Consider the following 21,426-nt stretch of genomic DNA (forward strand, 5'->3'; position numbering starts at 1 on the left):
ATTAGGGATGGATCCAGTTCACTCTTTGTCCAGGATAAGACTGTGTCCCCATATGGCTTCTTCTACGTGAGTGGGCACACCCATCCCTCCTTACAAGTGTGTGATTCCTATGATACGTCAAATCCAAACTGAATAACAACATGTTGGCTGTAGATCTACAGTAGGTGTGTGTAAAAATACACACTAGCATTTTGGAGCACATTCAAATTGATTGCTAAGCCACAATGAAAAATGGACAACAAACAGTGAAAGAACAATTTTACTTGGCATTTTATTCACTTAACAGAAACATTCACTTATCAGGTATCACTGAAGTGCAATTTACAGAACTTAGCAGCAAATTCACATATGTAAATTCAGATTTATTTTCTTTTGTTGTATTTTTTATTTTTTTTTTTACAAATATTACAAATGTACATCCATTAGTACAGTATTGCCATTCACTCATGCGTGTTATGTACAGAATCTTCACTAAAGAATTACTACTGAGCAAGTTTTCCTTTGCTTCAGGAAATGCTGCGTGTAGCTTGTGTGCTTCTGGGGTGTGGTCCCATCACACTCTATCGCTGCACGTAATGAGAAGAAGTAGACATTTACGGTCGTATTCAACCCTAGTGCAAGCAGGTGCAACTCCATTGCCTTCAATGAGATCAGCTGATGCCCACTCGCAGTGGGGACTCGGTTTGGTCCCCGCTACTAATCTCGTTCTGGCAGCTGAACCCAGAATTGCATTTATGTATTCCTTGCAACAAAGGATAATTCAATCCCGCCACACTTTTCTTTTTGTCCTTAAAAATAGCCAGGCACAGTTTTTGTCACAGTAGCTGCAACACTGGCCTGTGGAGCTATATGCATTAGTTGAGCTGACGTCATGCCAGGGCTGGAGGAGTGTGGATGGGGTAAGGGAGATGTAAGGAGCCTTGAGGTCTCTTGTGTGCTAAAGACTAACTTGGAGAGGAAAGGTAGAAGACACTGCTTCCCCCGTCCTGTGGATCTCTTCATGAGAAACCTTGTCCTCCTCTAGTTTTGCCCTGTGTCTTTTCTCCCTCGGTGGGAGCAGCCAGAGCCCCTGGGACCACCACTGCCGGTGCCACCCACAGCTTCTCCTGTACCTCCAGTCATGGGCCTAACCCCCCGGCAGCCCCACTGCCCCTCTGGGCACCTCTGCTGCCCGAGTCACACCAGAGGTCTGCACCAGTGCCGGCTGTGTTAGAGGATGGGACCATGTGGAGGTACTGGGAAGCTCCAGAAGGTACCAAAAATATTCTGAATGTTGATCAGAAGAGCTGACAATGTGGTCAAAGTATTGACAAAGTGGTTACTGCAAAATGCTTCCATTATTGAAACATCTCAGGTTTTTGTTTCTTTTTTTTTTAAACTATTTCTACTCTAAGGATTTTTTTTAAATATTTTTGGTAGTTAATATGGAATGTATTATTTTGCTGAAAAGGTTTCTGGAAGGGGAGAGCTTTATTTTATCTAATTTAAAAATTCTAGTTTATCACAATTGTTTTTATACAAGACACTATAGGTACATCTTGTAGTTTATAATCTAAAAATAAAATCTCATCAAAATACTGTAGCTATTCTATTGTGGGCATCAATAAACAATGTATTTACTGTATATGGCTCTCCAAACATGATAAATCCTATACAAAGAGCATCTATCTTTATTGATAGGAACAGTTTCCCGTGTAAAGGAAATTACATGGAAAAATATGAGCCTTGTGTTGTTTGAAAAGTAACTCAGCTTGACAGTTCTGAGAAAATACCAAGACAATTATCACAAATCAGTAGCAGCATGTTATATACAGATTTAAAGAGAATCACAGGAATAAAAAGAAAACAGTAGTTATATACCCGCAAATCCTGTCATTTAAAAACCCAAAAGTGAAAGAAATATATAGGGCATTTGAAGGTTGGTTCTGCAGTGGGACTGTCAAAGCTCAGTTCTCCCATGACTGTATCTTCTGCATTCTGATGAAGTTTGGGATGGTTCAAAGATGAGATTATATCAGACCCAGCCACAGTTATGAAGAAAATATTTAACTGTTGGGTTCTACTTGCCTCCTAACTGAAAAAAACACCTGCTTTTCAAACCACAGATGAATATGAGCAATAATAATAACAACAATACTTGGCATTTACACAGAGCTAGACCCTGAAAGCTCTTACACTGAGTAAGACCTTACCCAAGCCTGTAGTTTCATCTGCTGCACCTATGTCAATTGGACTATGTGGGGAGGTAAAACTCACGGCAAGAATAATATAATCTGGCTTACACCGTTGCATATGATCAGAGCACTTTGTTCCTGCCAAGTTCCTTAGATGTGAAGCAGGTAAGTAGCATTATCCCCATTTGACAGATGGAGAAACTGAGGCAGGAAAGAGCAAAGTATCAAATGTGCTCTCTAGTTTGGGATGTCTTAGTCATGGCTACCCAACCCAGTGATTTTTCAGAGGTACAGAGCATCCTGAGATCACACCCACTTAATTTAGAGCTGTGGATCCTTACAAGCTTTGAAATCTGAGGCTCTGGGTCCTGGCTCCAGCCTGCCTGATTTTAGGCAGCCACCTGAAGCTCCAGAGCCGCCTCTTTCATTACACCGGTCTTCACAGGCAGCCCTGCAGACCTGTGCACCTCCACAGGCAGCACAGGGTTGAAGCACCCTCTTGAAGAGCATCTGCATTCTGGCTCATGTCTAAAGGGCATGTGAGATGAACTGGGCCTGGATAATTAGAATCTGCAACGTGCAAAAATTGTGGCCAGATTTGAAGATCTGGTGGGAAGTGGTTTGTTGAAGGCGTCAGAGGGAGTAAGTGTAAAAATCAAAGGAAACCTGACGCCTGGCTTTGTGCTCAGAGCCAGCAGTGGAAAATGGAGTTTAAAAACACTGCATATCTTTGAGGTCCAAATTCTTTCTCACAGATTTAGGCAGCTAACCGGATGTTTTTTGCATAGAGGTTAGACATGGATGATTATGGATGCTCTGAGACCTGCTGTCATGCCGTGTGCCTTGGGTACTTCAATCTTTGCTCACTATTTTCCATTATTCAGTGATGACTCTTGCACTAATTGTGTGAGGAAAAATAAACTCTATTTTGGATCAGGCAGGTGGCCTGCTAATGCCTCAAATCAGTAATAGCCAACAGCAATAAACAATGAAAAGCAGAATCTTTGTGGGGGTGGCATTATAATTCGGGCAGGTACATTCTTGGAAAAAATAATGAAAAAGCAGTTTTCTAAAGTCAATTTCAGTGCATTAGACACATTTCTATTTATGTATTTCCAATACAGAATTAAATGCAAATATTCCCATAGAGATTGATATTAAATCTCAAACTGCTTCGATTCTCTCTGCTCACGCATCCTGCCTAGCCTTCTCTCCAGCTGATTTGATCCGGTCATGTAGCAAAAGTGTCAAGTGATTTATACAGTTAGTAGGAACTGATCTTGCTCTGGGGGTTTCTTCACCCAGGTGCCCAGACCGGTTTTCTGAAACGCTTTAAACAGCTGCTGCTTGACAGACTGGTACGTCTGAGCCACCAGCTTTGCCTCACTGTACACCGATGGCATGTCTCCATGGCTTGGTATTCGTGTGCTCAGCTGCAGAACAAAAATCAGAGAAGAGGAAAAAAATAAAATAATAAAAATCAAGCAATAAGCCAAAAGAAACAGTAGCTGTATAATCTTCCTGTCTACATTTCATAAGCAACAAACAAACTATCACTGTGCTTTGTGTGTTTGCTTTCGGTTTAACAACAAAAAAACAGGGAAGCAATAAATGCCTGTGACATGGTTTGGAGCTGTTGCAGAGAGGAACAGGGTAAACAGCTTTGCCTTGGAGTGGGCATAGGCAATAGCAAATCTTGGTGTGTTTTACAAAGGCAAAAACCTGCTTCTCAGTCAAGATTATTTTTAGGAAAACAAAAGGGAAAAATCCTTTCTGGGGATCTTTAAAGAATGTGCTCAGATTAGCCTGGAAAGCGGAGCAGCTCCGTGCTTCCAAGTAATGCCAAGAGACACAAGAAGGAGGGCCCCCTCCCACACTCTCCCCTTTTCCCTCTTCAATCTGTTATCATAAGAGATGCTGTGAAACCTGCCTAGGACAGGGCAGAAATCAGGCGTCAAGATTTGGCCTGCTGTGGGAAAACTGAGTGCTCTGCCAGGACACCGGAGCCTCGGGAGGCAGCAACACATGTCCCCTGCCCCTCATCACCTGGAGCACACACGTGGTGGCAAGCACACTTCGCTTTGCTTAAGGACTAAATAAACGACCTCCTCTGACCTGCCCAAGTCTTAGCAGTGCCAAAACAGCAGTGAGGCTTTGACATTATATGAAAGAAACCAAAGACTGGAAAATGCCTTAGAGCAAGCAGGCGGGTGAAAGCCCAGCATTTACAAGCCAGGGAAATAGCACCCTGTAGGAAAAAGCACCCTCAAAACATGGCCTTGGAGAGCAAACAGCACTGTTTTCCTTCTCTCTAAAAAGGAGAGATGCTGAAAGACAGATTAAAGGAAAAGGTGAATGCACAGCCTGAAACGAGCTGCTCCGGTCCAGGTGGCCGCCGGCAAACCACAGGGTGTATTGGCCCAGCCAGCAAGGGAGGGTGATGCTGCCAGCCCAGGAGTCAATGGGCCACGACCTGGCCTGGCTGGTGATGGCTCTCCTCCAGCTGCTCCTTTGTTACCCAGAGGTAGACACCGATGACATTATCAAATGCTTTGTTTTGTCAAAAGAAACATGCCCTGCTTGGCCATGAGTTACTCCCTCCTGCTCACCCCAGCCCCATCCCTGGTGCCAGCCAGGTGCAGTCGAGCTCTCCCAGCCACAGTCCTGGCCATGGCCTTCCCTGGGGCCCAACATATCCCAGGTTTTTTTCCCATGAGGATCCCTCCCTTTTGAGGGTAGCAGGAGTGCTTCTAGCCCCCCTTCCCATGCCACCCGCTGTGCAAGGAACAGGCTTGGACCTGTGCCACCAAACTGTGACTGAGCCCTGGGCATGAAGACCAGGCTGGTCCTGCTGCTCCCCACAGGCTCAGGGTTCCTGCTAGGCCAGGTCATGCTACTGCCTGGGCTGGGATGAGTCCCACCAGCCTCCTTCCCTGTGGTCTGCTGCAGAGCAGGACAACCCCTTTGGGCTTGTCCTCATACCTCCCCGCCCTGCCTGTCCCTTTGCCTGCCTGAATGACTTCATTGGTGGAAGTGGCTCCAGTCTTCCCTGCCATTACTCTGCCTTGTTCTTTTCCACTAGTTTTCCAATAGTAAAAAGGTTTTGGCACTTAATAAAATAATTTTTTCTTGTCCTTGTCTTCTCCCACTCTACACGGACTGCAGGACAATTCTTAACAAGCCTTCTTATAGCAAATTAATATTCTAGCAGTGAAAGTAGGTGAGCTGAAGAGACACATTTTTCCTGCTGCCTCTCCTGGAAGTGGTGGGGTCAGGCTTACCACCTTGGTATTTGTGTCCTCCTCTCCCCCAGTACCTCCTTGAAGGGTCAGGCAAAAGGACAAATGGTGACTGGAACCAGGAATAATGAGAGGAAAATGTCTTTATTCCACATCAAGCTTCTTCCTCTATGTTCTACAGCCCTAGGTTCCACCCTAGGAACCAAAAACCTAGAGGTTTTTGCCCATCCATCTGTTCTGCCTCTGTCTTCTGTCAGTGGGAAGTAAAGTGTGAGGGCAGGTTGATTTTGGTGTAATTTCAAATAAGGGGAGTCTATGGCAGTCTTCTCTAGAAAAAGGAGGGCTGTCAAGGGGTGGTGGCTATTTTAACTAAGTACAGCCTGTAGTTTTAATGCCATTAAATTGTTCTGCTGCTGAGTGTCATGAAATTGGAGAGCCTTCAGCACCTGGCCACTCCCCTTGTGAGGAGCAGCTGTACTGTTTTATGGATTTATCAGCACATCTGGGAGAGTGGGGAAGAGGAGGGGAGTGGGCAATCCATAACACCTTCTTTAGTCAGCTAGCTTGGGTGAGACTGGGAGCCATTCATGTTGGGAGACTAAGACCCTGTGGAACAATGAAGTCAGGTAGATGCCTCCAAGGCGATGAGAAATACTTCCCCCAGGCCTCTAAGACACAATGAATTGAATACTCCCCTTAGAGTCAAAGGGGTATTTGGGGTGAGATGCATTAAAAATTACCTTGTTGTGCTTATATGGACTCCTGGCTTTTGGCTGCTCATCTGAGCATGGCTCCATTGCCAAGGGCAGCCAGAATACCCATCTCCCCTCCAAACCCACCTGGGTTTCTCCCTTAGCTTTCTCCGGACTCTCAGCTCCCATAGCTGACCCCTCAGTCTCTTGGCTCCTGGTCCTCTCCCATGTCCTACCAGGAGGGACACAGGACACCTGTGGAGGCTGAAGTTTTGTCATGAGATTGCTTAAACAGGATTGACTCTGGGGTAAGGACTAGCCCACCTAGGGCTGGTAGCAATGTCCTGTCAGTGCATCAGACCTACCTTGCCATGAAGCTTTGCCCACCGAGTGAAGAACATGTGCTTGCAGAGCCGTGAGGGACTCCCACAGGTCCTCTTCCCTGTCATGGCATTGATAACCTCCAGGTCAGTGCTCCCCACAATCCAGTTCACACTGAAGCCGGGAGATTTTCCGGGCTGCCGAGCATCAGCGTGGCTAACCCCTGGCAGGAGAGAAGGACACCAGTAACATCCAGCTCTCAAAACCTTCTGAGGCTGCTAACGTGGTGTATCGTTGTGGCACATGAGATGTCCTTGGGCGAACACGCTGACATTGTGCACTGCACATGCTGTTGTCACCATCAGTTAAATGTTACCAGTCTGAGTACCTTAGAGAGACATAATTTAGCAATTCCTATAGATCTTTTGCCACCTTGCAGGCAAACTTTTTGTTAGCCTAAGGAAAGCCATTAGAGTGTAGCATGTGGTATTGACAGCAGTGTTATGGTTGCTGAGTGAAATCTTTCAGAAAGGCTTTAATGGAATAACTGGTGTTTAAAAGGAACTAAGCAGCAAAGCACTTTTGCTGTGAGTTCCTCTAGGTGACCTTTCCAAGGTCCAGTGTATTTACCTGTAATTAACTGCTGGAGCCTTTGCTGTGATGGGAACTCTGGCTTGTAAGTGGTACAAACAGGGGATACGAAAATACAAAACATACACTTCATCATCACAGAGTTTATTAGAGACATCACAGAGCTACACAGAAAACTCTTGCTCCATACCTTGTGTCTGCCTGCAAGATCCCTACACTGTATGGGTGCAACAATCTCTTCAAGAGCTAGTTAGTGTCCTAATGGCAACATTATGGATATCTTTAACTGGAATGTATCTTGTTTAATTTTAGACTGCTGCAATGAAGATATTTTTGGTCACCTGGTGTGACTGTATGACCTTTGTGTCATTCACATGGCCAGTTTTTGACATCTGAATCACATACTGGAGTCCATTGGCTACATGGAAAGACATGGACCTGTTGGAGCGGGTCCAGACGAGGGCCACAAAAGTGATCAGAGGGATGGAACACCTCTCCTATGAGGAAAGGCTAAGAGAGTTGGGGTTGCCTGAAGAAGAGAAGGCTCCAGGGAGAGGTTATTGCAGCCTTTAAGTACTTAAAGGGGGCTTCCAAGAAAGATGAGGACTAACTTTTTAGCAGGACCTGTTGTGATAGGACAAGGGGTAACAGTATTAAACTAAAAGAGGGTAGACTTAGACTAGATATAAGGAAGAAATTTTTTATGATGAGGGTAGTGAAACACTGGCCCAGGTTGCCCAGAGAGGTGGCAGATGCCCCATCCCTGGAAACGTTCAATGTCAGGCTGGCCGGGGCTCTGAGCAACCTGATCTAGTTGAAGGTGTCCCTGCTCACTGCAGGGGGGTTGGGCTAGATGACCTCTAAAGGTCCCTCCAACCCAAACCATTCTATGATTCTATGGATAAGATCTCCCTTGTGTCTAAACGCAGATCAGGGCTGCAAGATCAGATATCAGTTTGTACATGAGAGACTATTATTTTTAATCAGGTAAATTCCTGTCTTTTCTTAACCATTTAGCGTAGTTCAACCTTTCCATGCCTCCCATCACTTTCTCATTTCTTGTACCTGAATCCAGGGAAGGATTAGTCTTTGCAAGGAAATAAGAGGAATAAAGAAAGTGGTTGGTTTATTTTCCAGCACAGGATAAATGCAACCAAGTAAGCTCTGCCTTGTCCTGGTCATTAGTGCTTTTGGGAGCAACGAATTAATACTGGGACCTTCTAAGGCTGGAAAAGACAGTGTGACCTGAAGCAGTTTGAATATTTTGGAAAAAGTGGACATTGGATGATATGTCTGGATCCAGCTACCGAGTCCCTCTCTACTAATTTGCTCTGTGGGCCATTAGCCTGCAAACCTGGACAACAAAAGCCACTGTGGTGAGCAGGCAGGTGGGGACCGTGCTGGTGGGCAGAGGCTGCCTGGCATGGCTGCTGCAACATAGGCCAGTGCCAGGGCTGGACCTCTGTTTCTAAACGGCAGCTCCCACCGGAACCCTTGCCTGCAGCAAGTCCAGCAACAGCTCATGGTTTGCACAGCTTGATGGGGACCTGCTTTCATTGCTCCTGGGTGCAACAGGACATGGCAACACAGAAAGGTCCTTTGCATTTTCTGCTGAAGGGTTTCAAAGAACTTTTGCAGAGGGGATGAAGTACTGATACAGGCTGTTCAGAGAGGAAGAGATTAAAGAAGAGAGATCAAAGCCTGTCCTTTCCAGAGTGCCACTTCTTGCACACCACAAGCATCTGCTGATCTCAGGCAGAATGGGAGGAGATGGGAGCTGGTGGGAACCCAGCCTCCATTGCTACATTTAACATGCTGAGCTTGGTAAGCCCCTGAATGAGACCAGAGAGCAGTGCAGGGCTGTGCATGGTCAGCCGTGGCAGAGATGCTGCCTCTTCAGGCAGCTCCTGACCCCTGCCTGGGGCCTCTCAGCATCATGGGAAGAAATGTTGGTGAGGGACAGGCTCCCTCTGCTCCTTCCAGTGTGGTCCCCTCTGCTCTGGGAGGGAGCTGCAAGAGCCAGATCAGACTGAGCACACAGAGAGACAGAGAAAGGTTGCTATTGAAGGGGAAAAATTGCATGGCGCAAGCACTTTGTACCAGTGGCAAAGCTGGAATTGCAGAAATAATTTCAGTCACTGGGACTGAACTTGCTACTGTGTGTAGAAGAGAATTACAGCTAAGTCATAACCTCAACCAGGATTTGTAAACACATTCATGTCATATTAACACCTCTTTCAATTCCACTGCCCCCCCTACCTGAGATAACAGATCAGTCTGCATCTAAAACTCCAGTTCACCCAGGCAACAGGATATAAACTGAGAGCTTGAAAATTAGATAGCTCTCTGGCGCTATTCAAATGCCTCTATACAGAACAAGATGCAAACAGATCAAAAATCAGCTGTTTGACACTATGCGCCACTCTCTGTCAAGATAGTACCCAAAAGCTTAGAGGACTTGAGTGCCAAAAACCACAATAGCAAACACCCTGCTATGCAAGGGCGCTACACAGGCGACTAAATAAAAAAAAATGTTATGAAAACACTGACCAGAGGAAAAGAAGGAAAGGCTGCACAGAGGACAAAGCAGGTTGTGGGTGCCCATCAGATGGGGGCTGCATACCCCTGCCAGCCTGGGACCTCCCTCTGCTCTCGGTGGACCACTGTGAGAGCCGGGAGCTTGCCCCAGTGCCTGGAAATCTCTCCATGCTGGTTTGCCTTACATGTTTTCTCTTCTCGGCTATCATATATAAGTACACATATTTAGGTAAGTAGAAGATACATAATTTTTCCAAATGCAAGAGAAGAGGCTTTAAAGAAAAGACCATGAGACTCATGACAGATGCAAATATAGAGCCTAGATATATTCTCTGATGGTTGTTTTTGAACAATTTTTTCATGTTTTTCTTTTGAAAAATAATTGTTCTGATTTTATTTGAAAGGTGACACCCAATAATCTAGATAATTTTCTCTCCTCTATGTAAAACATCCTCCTTAAAACCAACACAACAAAGAATACAATAGAAGACTGTAGAAACTGGAAGGAAAAGACAAATCTTTGTACAAATAATACGAACTTGAGTATTGTGGGATATGAACTGAAATCTGTCCTTGTTCTCCTCTCTCTCCTAGCAAAACCTCATGCCTCTTCAGGATACTCTTTAGAATGTTAAGGGAACAGGAAATAAAAATGACACAGGGATTTTCTTTCTTCTGAAAAAGACACCCAAGAGTAATCTCAGCGAATGAGTGGATTTCCATCTGGCTGGGACTGGTGTAGGTGGAAAACCTCACTGATTTTTTTTCTGTGGGGCCAAGGAGTTATCTCAGGTTACCTTATTACACACCATGACTCTCCCCTCCATTTGAATGTTTGTACCGTTTTGATCAAGTGACAAATAATAGGCATCCTTATAATTGAAGAACTCCTGCAATTTGAAGCTGTGGCTAGCCTGATCTCCAGGCCACAGATGACGAGTGTGGGATGTGGAGTTACCTGGCTGAGATTGCTAAGGTTTAGTCTCTAATGCATTTGGTATGGCTTTTTTTAGGTGCCCATCTCCTTAGTCACTGGATATACTGTTGGCATGGTTTTCCAGGTAAGAGAAAAGCAGCACAAGCCTCAACAATGTAAGCTTTAAGCAGTATTGCCTTCCTGAGATTTGTGGAGGAGGGAAGATTACAAATAATGGCTTTAGAGGCAATAACAGTGGAGAGAGAGAGAGAGAGACAAATTCCTCCCACTCCTTCTCCTGGGCTGAAGAAAACCCACAAACACAACTGAAAGCAAAGTGAAATCTTTTCCAAACAGGTCTTCTGGAAGGAGGAAGCCAGCCATGAAACATGCAGATATTTAAAGCAACGCAAGGGCCCCTCTGACGCATTTCTAACTCCCTTGAAATCTCTGGCAATGACTCTTGGGCATAAACACACACTTGGGCCAACTATGAACCCTCTGTAAGGGCAACCCAGCAAAGCAATAGCTGCTCGGTGGTTAAATCTTTCATTAAATCACTTACTGTGTTTTCAGTCCTTCAACAGTTCAAGAGGGTTTCCCTGTACATCCTGCAGACACATTGAAAGAGGGTGTGATTTTGATCTTAATGTATGGGTGGACTTACAATGAGTTAGGGCTGGCACAGTATGAGATCATCTTCCCCAGTGGGAGATGCAGAGGCTTCTGGCAGACAGGGGTGTGTTGCCAAAATAACAGCCAGGTTTGGGAGATGGGGAGATTTTTCCTGACCAGCTGCAAGTCCTTTCTTCCTTCCCATGATGTGGCATGGGAAGGAAAAGGGGGTTGAGTCATGCCCATGCTGACCAGGGCAGGAGCCTAGGTGCCCAGTTTCCCGCGTACTTGCGTTGCACAATCTTTGGCTAGCTGCACTGAAGAGTTAAAAAATGGAGATAAGCTGTTTGAATAAGGATAAGCCTTTTGACCTACTCACCTCATAACACGTATGTGTACATTACACTTGCCAGATGTACTAAACCACACAGAACCTGAGAATTTCCCCAGTGGCTAAACTATCACTTCTGCCTCAGACAAACTAATTTTGTCACAAGGACACATTAAAAAAAAGAAAAAAAAAAGAAAACATGAACTATATAAGGGATAAAAGATGACTCTCCTCACTGAGGAACCTAGAGGACTTTGAAAGGTAATGGTGTACTCCACTAAAGCCTCCTAACCTCTGAACTCTGTAACCGTGACACCATATTGGTGTCTCAGGGAACCCTGCCGAAGAACAATTATCAGAGTCTAAAGAAGTAAATAAGGGCCTACTCCTGTGCAGAACTGGTGGCCCTTAGCACTCACATGCTTCATAAGGAGCTGAAGGCATTCAAGACTTTTTGGGGTTTTGCTGGGATGAGGCCAGACAGCTGCTGCCTGGCTGGGGTTCAAGGAAGTGGGAGTCAGGGGAATGGAGAAGAAAGGACCAGAGACCTGGGGTAGGGACAGGGGCTGGGAAAGAGAAGTGGTGACAGTGAAAGTAGCTCAAAAGACAGCTGGAAACCATGGAGATTCTCACCTGACAGGCAGCAGCCTTGTCAGACAGCAGCAATGCCTCCCTGAGGTCTGCTGAGCAGGCAGGGTCTCCTACATGAATGAACAGCCCTTTTCTGCTCCAAACACAGTGGCTAGCGAGTGGTGAAGGAGTAGGGGCTCTAAGCAAGGGGCACTAGCAGTGGGGCTGCATGCATGGGGGCAGAGATGCTAGGGCTGGTTCTCCTAACTCCACACATTCGTGTATTCACTGGGTGAGGGAGAGTGGGACGGGAGAGAGTTAAACCTAAGATTTACTGAAAACTTCCTCCCTGGTTTTTAGAAATCTTTTTCTTAGTCATACACTTTTTTCACTTTGAGCATTCTTTGTACAGCATTTGTTTTCCTAGTCAGCTTATATCCAGTACTGATCCTTTTTGTGGTCACTGCGTGTGAAAAAGGAACTGGATTTAAATGCATCCATTTCTTCATTCTACACATTCATACTCTGCAGGAAAAGAAAGAAGGCATGAGCTAATGGTTTACTTACAAACAACTAAACTTTCCTGTTGGTGACCAGCACAATTAGTGATGGGAGAGGGGATCATTTGTCTTGCAGGCAGGTGTCTGCTTACCACTGAGAAGCAGCTGATTGCGCCGGTATGAAGCTGGCAGCTGACCAATGTCTTCTATTCTATGGCTCATTACCCGGGAAAGGTGACCAGTGTGATAGAGGCTTCCCACAACGATGCTGTGCAAGTACATGGGTTCGATGAAGGAGCTGAGGAGAGCACCTTGGAGCCCAAGGATATTCCACCTGGAAAAGAAATTCAGGAGCAATAAAACACGTGGGTGGAAAAATGGCCACAAGAGAGCTGCCCTGGGAAAATCAAGAAAAAGGCCAGCACATGGGTTGGAGGGATGTGGGATGAAACTATTCCTGTCCCTGTCCTGTGATGCGTGAAACACTGCACTATTGGGTGATTATATACCTGTGGACTGAATCCCCCTCCACGATAGTTTTAGATTACTGTGATGCCACTGACTTAAGGGACATAATTCTGTCTTGTGTTATTATAGAGGCCTCCTGTTGAGAGCTATTCTTTATAAAGCATTTTGTGTTTGATGAATGTTCAGTTAGCATGTCTTTAACAGAATTTCAATTTTTTTCTGCATCTATAATTTTACACTTGCAATGGTAGACCTAAAATGAGAGCTTTTGTTATTCTACCTTTATTTACCCTTTGCTGTATGTTGCTACGATCCCCTAGCTATACAGCCAAGATAACATGTGACTTGGGTGGCCAAAATTCTCACAAAATTGTTGTGAAAAATTTTTGAAAGCCACACAGGCTGACATTTCCTTGCACAAATGATCAAGCAAGTATGAAGACATCCATAAGAACGAAATCCTGGTCCTGAAGAGCTACTCTTTTAGGCAATTTATTTGTTACCAATAGTTTGACCTGCTCTAAAGTGTTTAGAGTGGTGAATACATCTCACCCTGTTGCTGTCTTAAAGATGCAACAGAGCAATGGTGGAAACCTTGGGGCCTTCAATCTGTTAATGACCGTGAGCTCCATACTACTGTTGTTAGATTAGTTACCAGAACTTTTCATATTCTATGAATTTCTACATCACAATAGGCACAAATATGACAGGATGCTCACTCTAAATTCTCCAGGGGGCAGGTAATTGGTTAAAAAGTGGAAAAATTAAACAGGGGCAAAGAGTCAGGATGCAGTTACCTTCTTGGTAAATCCATTTAGTTCAGCCCATCTGACAAGAAGTTGTTCCCCACCACACAAACACTAACATGCTCTCTTACGCTTGGCTAATATTTTTATATAAATTGAATGCTGCCAATCTGTTTGAATAGTTTTGAGTTCAGGAGTTCAAACTGAAAACGCTTGAGAAAATGTAGTTTTGGAGAGTGTCTTTTGGCTCATTAAAAACCAAAACACCGGCAAGATTTGGAACTCTGTAGCTGACTGAAGAAAGGGTAAGAGGTGCCTGCTATTTAAGGCAACATACAGTGGCTGCCATGCTAAATAATGTGTTTAAAGCACAATCTTCATCAGCAGCAAGCATTATGTAGCTAATTTCTTACATCATTGTTCTTTTCATTAATTAACATTTCTCAACCGTTAGTGCAATTATTGCAGTGCCTCTGTGCTGTATGCCTCTTTTCATGATTAATAAGGAGTCATTATATTTCCCTTTCCTGAAGCAGTCAATTAACACGGAATACTTTCCATTAATTACTGAATGTTTAAAGCCAGCATGCTGTACCTGGAGAGCAATCTGCTCTAGGAACCTGTGACACCAATTGCTTTAAAAAGTTCTCTTTAAATTTTATTCCAAAAACACAAGCAATTTAGCTGGCTATATTAATTTGCCTCCGAAGCAGGGCTGTGAATGAGAAACATCTTTTAATCTCATGCAAGAAAAGGCAGCCATCTGGCTGCTGAGGATTTCAGAGTCAGACTCTCCCTGTCTCCCTCTGTAAATGCAGGTCATTAAAGTAATGTGTTCATCTACATAAAACTCAAATGGAATATAAAAGGTAATATTTATATACAAACAATTTAGTCCCACAGTTTAAACAGTCATTGGTTTTATGAAACATTTACTTTAGTTGATCAGATTTGCATAACTTCATTTAGGAAAAAAAAGTGTGGTCATTCCTGCAAATAACATCACTTTTAAAGGAAAGAACTGGCTGCCTCTTTGAGTAAATATCTTATCATGATGCAAAATTAATAATGCAAGTGTAAGAAATAGAATTGATTTCAGTTAACAGTACTATGCCTCTGACCGGCTTCTAAAGTGACTAAAAAAATTAGGCAGTGATATCTTTGTCCAGATGGAAACTTGTAAGATATCAGTGTTGTTTTCAACATTTTACATTTCCTTTAAAAAAACCCCAAAGTTGTGTATTTGATGGAATGAGACAAAAAAGCAGATAAACAGAAAAACAACATATGTTCAACAATATTTGAATTTTAGCAATATGCACATCAGAAGAGATCATCTGAGTTTTATTTACCAAAATAGGGGATTATGTTCAGATCATAAATTACAAGGTAATAATGATTATTTAATTTAAATTCTTTGCAATAAACCAGCCTTTTGTTTAGAGATATTTCTCTAAAGATATTCTGAACATATTCATCCCAATGTAAAAAAGAATTCAGAGGTCAATGGAATTACATCATTGGAAATCATAGCATAAGCATGATCAGGTCATCCCTTATGTATTAAAAGCATTTAATAAACTTTAACTAATCCTCATAATGCTGCTGTGAGGTAAAACCCCATTTTTATACACCTTGGGGAATCAAGGGAGAAAGGCAGTAGGATTTACTGAAGTTTGCTGTATTATTCAGAGGCAGAGCTAGAGTCCATGGCTTCTGGATACAATAGTTGTTCCTCAAGACAACCCTATTTTCCCATCCTAGAATAAGACCCAGGCAGGTGTAGGGGCAATGAAACTTGTATATCAGTCATGGTGGGTTTTGACTTCGAGGTATAAATAGCTACAAGACAAATTGGATGGAGGGACCAGTCAAAAAAACAAAGGGAGAAGAAACATAACAAAGAATACAGGGCACAAGAGCAAGCTGTGCCTGATGGGTAGAAGGCAGTTTAAAAAGACACTGTGCCAGAACCAGACAGCATCCTATGATAGGAAGGACAAAAGAATCAGAGAAGGTGCTGACACTAAGAAGGCAATATTCAGTGGGGACTTCTTGAGGGGTCTCCTTGAGCAACGCTAAGACTGGTGTCCACTATGGTGGCAGTGAAATGGGATGAGGGTGATGGCACTGCCACCTGTACACTGGCCACTTCTCCGTTTGACACAGCACTGTTTTGGCAGCATCCATTCAGAGAAGAGGGATGAAAAAGCAGGGAAGGAACTTTGCTTTCAAGTCTAGCCCAGGTTTGGTGAAGCGTTTGTCCAGTTGTCTCATTCTGGAAAGCAGCCCCAAGCACGTGCATGAGTCCCACTAAGTCCTAGGAAAAGAAGGGTCCTGTGTTGTGCTGGCCAAAATGAGACCCTTGTGCTGCTGCTCTTGTCCTTCAGAGCACAGCAAAGCACATGAATGATGGGGGAAATTTTCATTTACTCGTTCTGCTTCTGCTCTGTGGATAAAAAGACCTACCTTGGAGGGCAGCCAGTTCAGTATTTTGCATAAACAATAGATTGAACTGACAAATATTTGGGGGAAGGTCTTTTATCCTGTGTATTGTTCCTCCCTTGACCAACACACAGAACTAATGTACTGATGCTGTCCTTTGATATCTGAACATCTATGGGATTATTTGTAGGTAGATGATAGGGAAAGATCTGTCTGAGAAACAGTGAAACTATCAATAAGGGTGTTCATTTTTGAAGGAGCTATATCTCTGTAGCCTAATTTAGGTCCATCAAAGTAGCTGTGTTCCCATCTGTAAAAAAGTGCTCTCTTCAAATGTGGCTTTTCAAAATAAAATTCTTATTCAGAGCAATGCAGTGTTACATTTTGGGTCTTCAATATATCAAAGTGACTCTTCTCGCTATGAGGAAATATGCTGGATCATTCTGAATTTTCCTAATTGTGCAAGATTTTAAGGGCTGTTTTCCAGGGCATGCATCTCTCTAATAACTTATATGCTGTGCGCTTTGTAATAACCCTTCCAATAAAGTGAAAATCAAACCACTGCTCCCTTAGTCACAGATCTTATTCAAAAAACCCAAAACCTTCAGCGAGCAGGATCGATAAAACCAAATGTCTCCCCTTTTCGCTAAAATATGCAAGCTTTTGGTGCTTTAAATGGAAGGAAAGTATACCCTTCTTTCTGTTCAAACAGCAGATATTACTGCACTGTTTACAAAGACAAAATCCCGCATCCAGTTTTCAATATAGATAATCCCTGAATAAATATATTTTTGCCTGTTTGTCAATCATGGAAATACCAGCAATGAGCTGGGAGGCATCCCAGAGCAAGCAGCCTTTCTTTAATTATATGCCATGATCCCCCAGCCCCGGACAAGGCAGGGGCTGGGGGTGAGACCCTGCAGAGCCCCCATGCTCCCAGCAGCCCAGGACCACCGCTGAGGTGTGCAGGGAAATGTGCCCCCAAGTCATAACCACATCACAGCCTCCACACCTGCATGCTGTAGCATCATCTCATCACAGGAGTTGGCTGTGGCTCCTCCCTGGAACCGACTGAAATATGGATGACAAAAATACTGAGGAGGGGGCTTGGGGGCAAACCCACAGGGGTGCAAAGGGCTGCAGCCTTGCTCAGGTCAGCATGTGGTTCCTCGCCCATTGTTGAGATGTGGTGTGACACCTGGAGACCCTTTGCTGAGTATTTCCAGCATGGGTTTGTACATAGCATTACTCAAAGCCAAATGCCGACACTCTGAGATATGGAGAAATTCACATGGTGTTTCAAAACGTCTCAGGGAACTGTGTTCACCTTCCATGGAAGCTTGGTGAGACTGAAGTGTCTCCTTGGGACCTTTGGAAACCTCACCCATTAACAAGCACTGCTGATGAATTTAAAAGCTTTTTTTTTTTTTTTTGTGAAAGCTTTTTATAGAAGATACTTCTTTTTGGTCATTATTAAGAGCTTTACATCTTACCTGCTTGGTGTGTTGTTAATCTCCTGTACCACAGTTTCTATTACCAATATTTCCAGCTACACTTCACACAATATAAATTCTTATTCATGGTGGTCTGTGCTCAGCAGAACACCTGTGGTGTTCCCGTTTATACGACCATTTAGGTATTATTGGTTTGGAAACTGGAACTAGTGCATTAGTTTTTGATCTGTATTTTAACAGTAGGTGGTTTATATATGTTTTCTGGAACATACCTTGTGGTGAAAGATTGAAATTGAAATCTCAGTCACACAGAAAGGGGTTAAGAGAGAGAATTACAAATCATGTGCACAAATCATCTCTAATTGAAGATCTGGCTGTGTTAATTGATTTTCATTTACATTAATATGCAGCCTTTGAAGTAGCTTTTCTTAAGAGTTACCTTGTCAGGCTCAGTCTTCTGTTAACAATGGCTCTGGTCGACAGGCTAACACTAAAATAGATCTAAGAATGCCAATTTCCAACACTGACTTCTAGTTTTGCATTTTTATATGCTACATTTAAATACAGCTTAACGTGCTCAAATCATCTTGTAAAATGCTACTTCAGACTCCCACTGCTAAATCCTGAAACAGTGCCTTAAGACTACATTACCTTGAAGTAGTCTGAACATATTATCAATAAATATTCCTTCCTACTATCTAGCTCGTGGGCCCAAATAATCCACAAACCTTAGCCACGGGACAGGAATAGACTGTCAATGCTGTAATGCAAAGTTTGGAGGTCCTTCCTCATTGTTTGTGTCATTTCACAGGTGAGGTATAATTTAGATGTTCAAGGTCTTATTTAACATCTGGGCTTAATGGCACTGTTTTTGTGAAGTACAAGGAAGTGGATGACCATTAACCTGATGGCAAGAAAATACAGAGTCTTTTAAAGGTGACCTTTTGAGAAGCAGTAGTAAGAAAACAATTTTAAGGCCAGAGCTTACAAAAACCACCACTGAATTCTGGCTTTTATTTGATGTATAAAGACAGTGTTTATGAGGATTGTTCCCTCCAAATCCTGCACCCTGCACAGTACGTTCCCCAAGCCTGCACCCTGCAAGGGGAACTGCAGATGTCCACTTCTGAAAGAGGATGTGTGTCACAGTTCATGCATTTACAAATATGTCTCTACACTCTTTGTGTAGATGCAAGCTTGATGTACAGAAAGCTGGCATCTCTCCAAAGTAAACCCATCAGCTAGATATCCAGTGAGTGTGAACATGCTCTACTTTAGCCATGGCTTAAGGTCTCCAGTCCCCTTGCTAAGGTCAATCCAGGAAGAGGGCCTTGGGGAAAAGCAGTGCACTACACAAGTCAGTCCCTAGTAGGACACACAGATAAGAACTGATTTTGTAAATAAACTTTAGTGATGAGTGCTTGGATCAAGATCCTCAAAACAATTTGCAGGTGCATGGCAGTGGAGGTGATGTGAGGACATAGGACAAGGGAACGCCTGTTTATCCTGTGGGCCTGCTGTGTTGTGGAGCGCCGTGGTGGCTTCCTGCACGTGCTCCCAGCGCCGTTGCAATTGTCTGCCAAGGCACAGGCAATGGCAATCATTAAAGCGTTCTGTGCAGCTATGTGTGTGTGTGGGAACACCCTCCTATTTTGGACTGGTTGATGCTGGGAGAAATAATTTCTCCAGTTTCTCTGCATGGGAGAAAGGACTCAGGCACTTGATGTTTTGTCAAACCAGGTGCATGGTGGGGATGAGCTGTGCTGGAAGGAGGCTGACCTGAAGCTCAGTGTTTCCATGAATCAGAGGGCAAACCTTATGGAAGTGAAGGAGGTTTCCATACTCTGGGGCAGACTCTGACTTTTCCCTACACGTCTATCCAGAGGGACTTGAGTAAGAGAAGAGCATGATTATTTAATATTTTGTCTAGTCTTTCGTATTTCTTCTGCTGTGGGAATAAGGAATAGAGGCATTTGAAAATCTTTATTTATATATGCATGCATTTGATTGTGTGAACTATCACCTGCAAATCTGGCATGCCTGTACGCTCTTTGTGTGCTGTGGGAAGCCAGTAGTGTTGTACAAGGGAGAGGAGAGGCTCAGCGCTGGGCTGGCTTTGAGCAGCTGGATACCATGTCACTGGAGGGCATGCAAACAGAAAGCCCATGTCTCTGAGGCCCCAGGGCACCACAGGGATGCTACGAAGCTTGCCTTGCAGCCAGTGGGAACCTGAGCTCACTGGTCCTCACTGGTGTGAACATTTCTGAGGGTCCAAGGCAGAATTTAGTGCTGAACCTTCCTAAAGTTTGGTCATTGCATTTAGATCCTCAAAGAGGAGCTGAACTACAGAGATATCCTTGGTTTTACCTAAATGTGTGCACTTGTGCGTGTGTGTGAGCATGCCTGTGTGTCAATTTTCCTTCAAACATTTGCTCGTGAAAAGCAACTGCAGAGACTTCCACCACAAGCAGCATTGCTAATGACCTAATAAGCAATTATAATAGTAACCTTGCACTGACCTAATAAGCAAAGGTATGAGCTGCTCCTGCATCCAGCCTTAGTGTGAGAGAGGGAGATGAAGAGATTTAGTGTGGCCCATTGTATGAACAGGTTTGCTGTCACAAAAAGCCTAAATTCTCTTAGGGCTGTGATGTCTGCGCTGACATACAGGTCTTAATATAGGTTATGATTAGCACAAAGAACATGTTAAATGGCACAAATTTTTCCCCAAACAGCTGATAATTTTAAAAATTATTTTGCTCATGATATTGCTGCTTTTTCACAAGCATATACAGTGTATATTACAGAGGAAAATGGAGGCTGAAAACTTAGGTGTTAGCGTAGCTAATGAAATTTGGGTCTAAAGAATGTGATTTAATCCTAAAATCTATGGCACTGAGAAGCTGAACTCACTTCAGCTGCACTGCAAGACTCAGCAAAGTTGTCAGTGTAAAAGCTATCGCTCTCTTAGGGTGGGTTATTTGGGGATTCACAGAGCCCAAACTTTAAATTTGCACATATAAATGCATAGGTTTTTAAAGCCAGAAGGAACCACCAAGATCTAGTCTGACCTCCTTTATTATGCAGTCATAGAATTTCACCTCGTAATTCCCTGCCTGAGCCAAATAACTTGAGTATTCATGCCAGAAGTGTTTGCGCTTTAATTCAGTAATGGAATAAGTATGATACCAGGCTGTTTATCCTGCAATCTTAACACAGCCACAGAGCCCAAATAATGCATACCAAGCATCAAATTCTCTCAAACTTGTGGTGATAGTAATAACAATTGCTAAATGCCTTTGAATAACAAATAAATCTGATTAAACCACTCTCTGCTTATGGCTATCCTGTGAGGAAGAGAGAACATAAATCGTTAGATACATGATTTATAGAATATTATTCACTTTTCTGAGTAACTCTCTCTGTGCTTGGGTCTTTGATATTCTGATAACAATGCCCTGTGCAAATAATGCAAAATGATGTATATTTTAGCAGCTACTGCCTAGGTTCTCAAGAGGAAACATTCCCTAATAGCCCAGTGCTCCTGAGGGGCTTTCTCAAGCAATAAAATACATGCCAGATTTTTGTCAAATCTTGCTTATATAAACATGAATTTCTGCTTCAGAGATCTTTTTTTCTCATTGAGAGACAAGACCAGATGATGTGCAACCAGAGTCCTGCATCCAACATCTGAAGGGTCAACTGTCTATGTGGTAGAGCAAATATCAGGAGTCTGAAGTGTGGCACAGAAACGAGCTACTGATCTCTTCAGTGGGGCAGGAGCGGGGAAAGGACCTTCACACCACAATCTCCTCATCCACTGAAC

At 43.6% G+C, this 21,426-nt stretch overlaps 1 protein-coding gene across 2 annotated transcripts in view; it reads right to left on the minus strand.

Annotated features, from left to right (window-relative positions):
* Window positions 1-252: 252 nt before the first annotated feature.
* The window catches only part of ADARB2 (adenosine deaminase RNA specific B2 (inactive)), a 323,206-nt gene continuing 302,032 nt past the window's right edge, over window positions 253-21,426 (minus strand). For both annotated transcript variants that reach the window (XM_075082413.1, XM_075082412.1), the window contains 3 exons: window positions 12,640-12,821; window positions 6,471-6,649; window positions 253-3,607 (listed from right to left, as the gene is read on the minus strand). In XM_075082413.1, the coding sequence (XP_074938514.1) occupies window positions 3,431-3,607; window positions 6,471-6,649; window positions 12,640-12,821 (538 nt within the window). In that variant the 3' untranslated portion in view covers window positions 253-3,430. The remainder of the gene's footprint in view (window positions 3,608-6,470; window positions 6,650-12,639; window positions 12,822-21,426) is intronic.

Source organism: Phalacrocorax aristotelis, chromosome 2 (assembly GCF_949628215.1).
Source record: "Phalacrocorax aristotelis chromosome 2, bGulAri2.1, whole genome shotgun sequence".
NCBI lineage: Eukaryota > Metazoa > Chordata > Aves > Suliformes > Phalacrocoracidae > Phalacrocorax > Phalacrocorax aristotelis.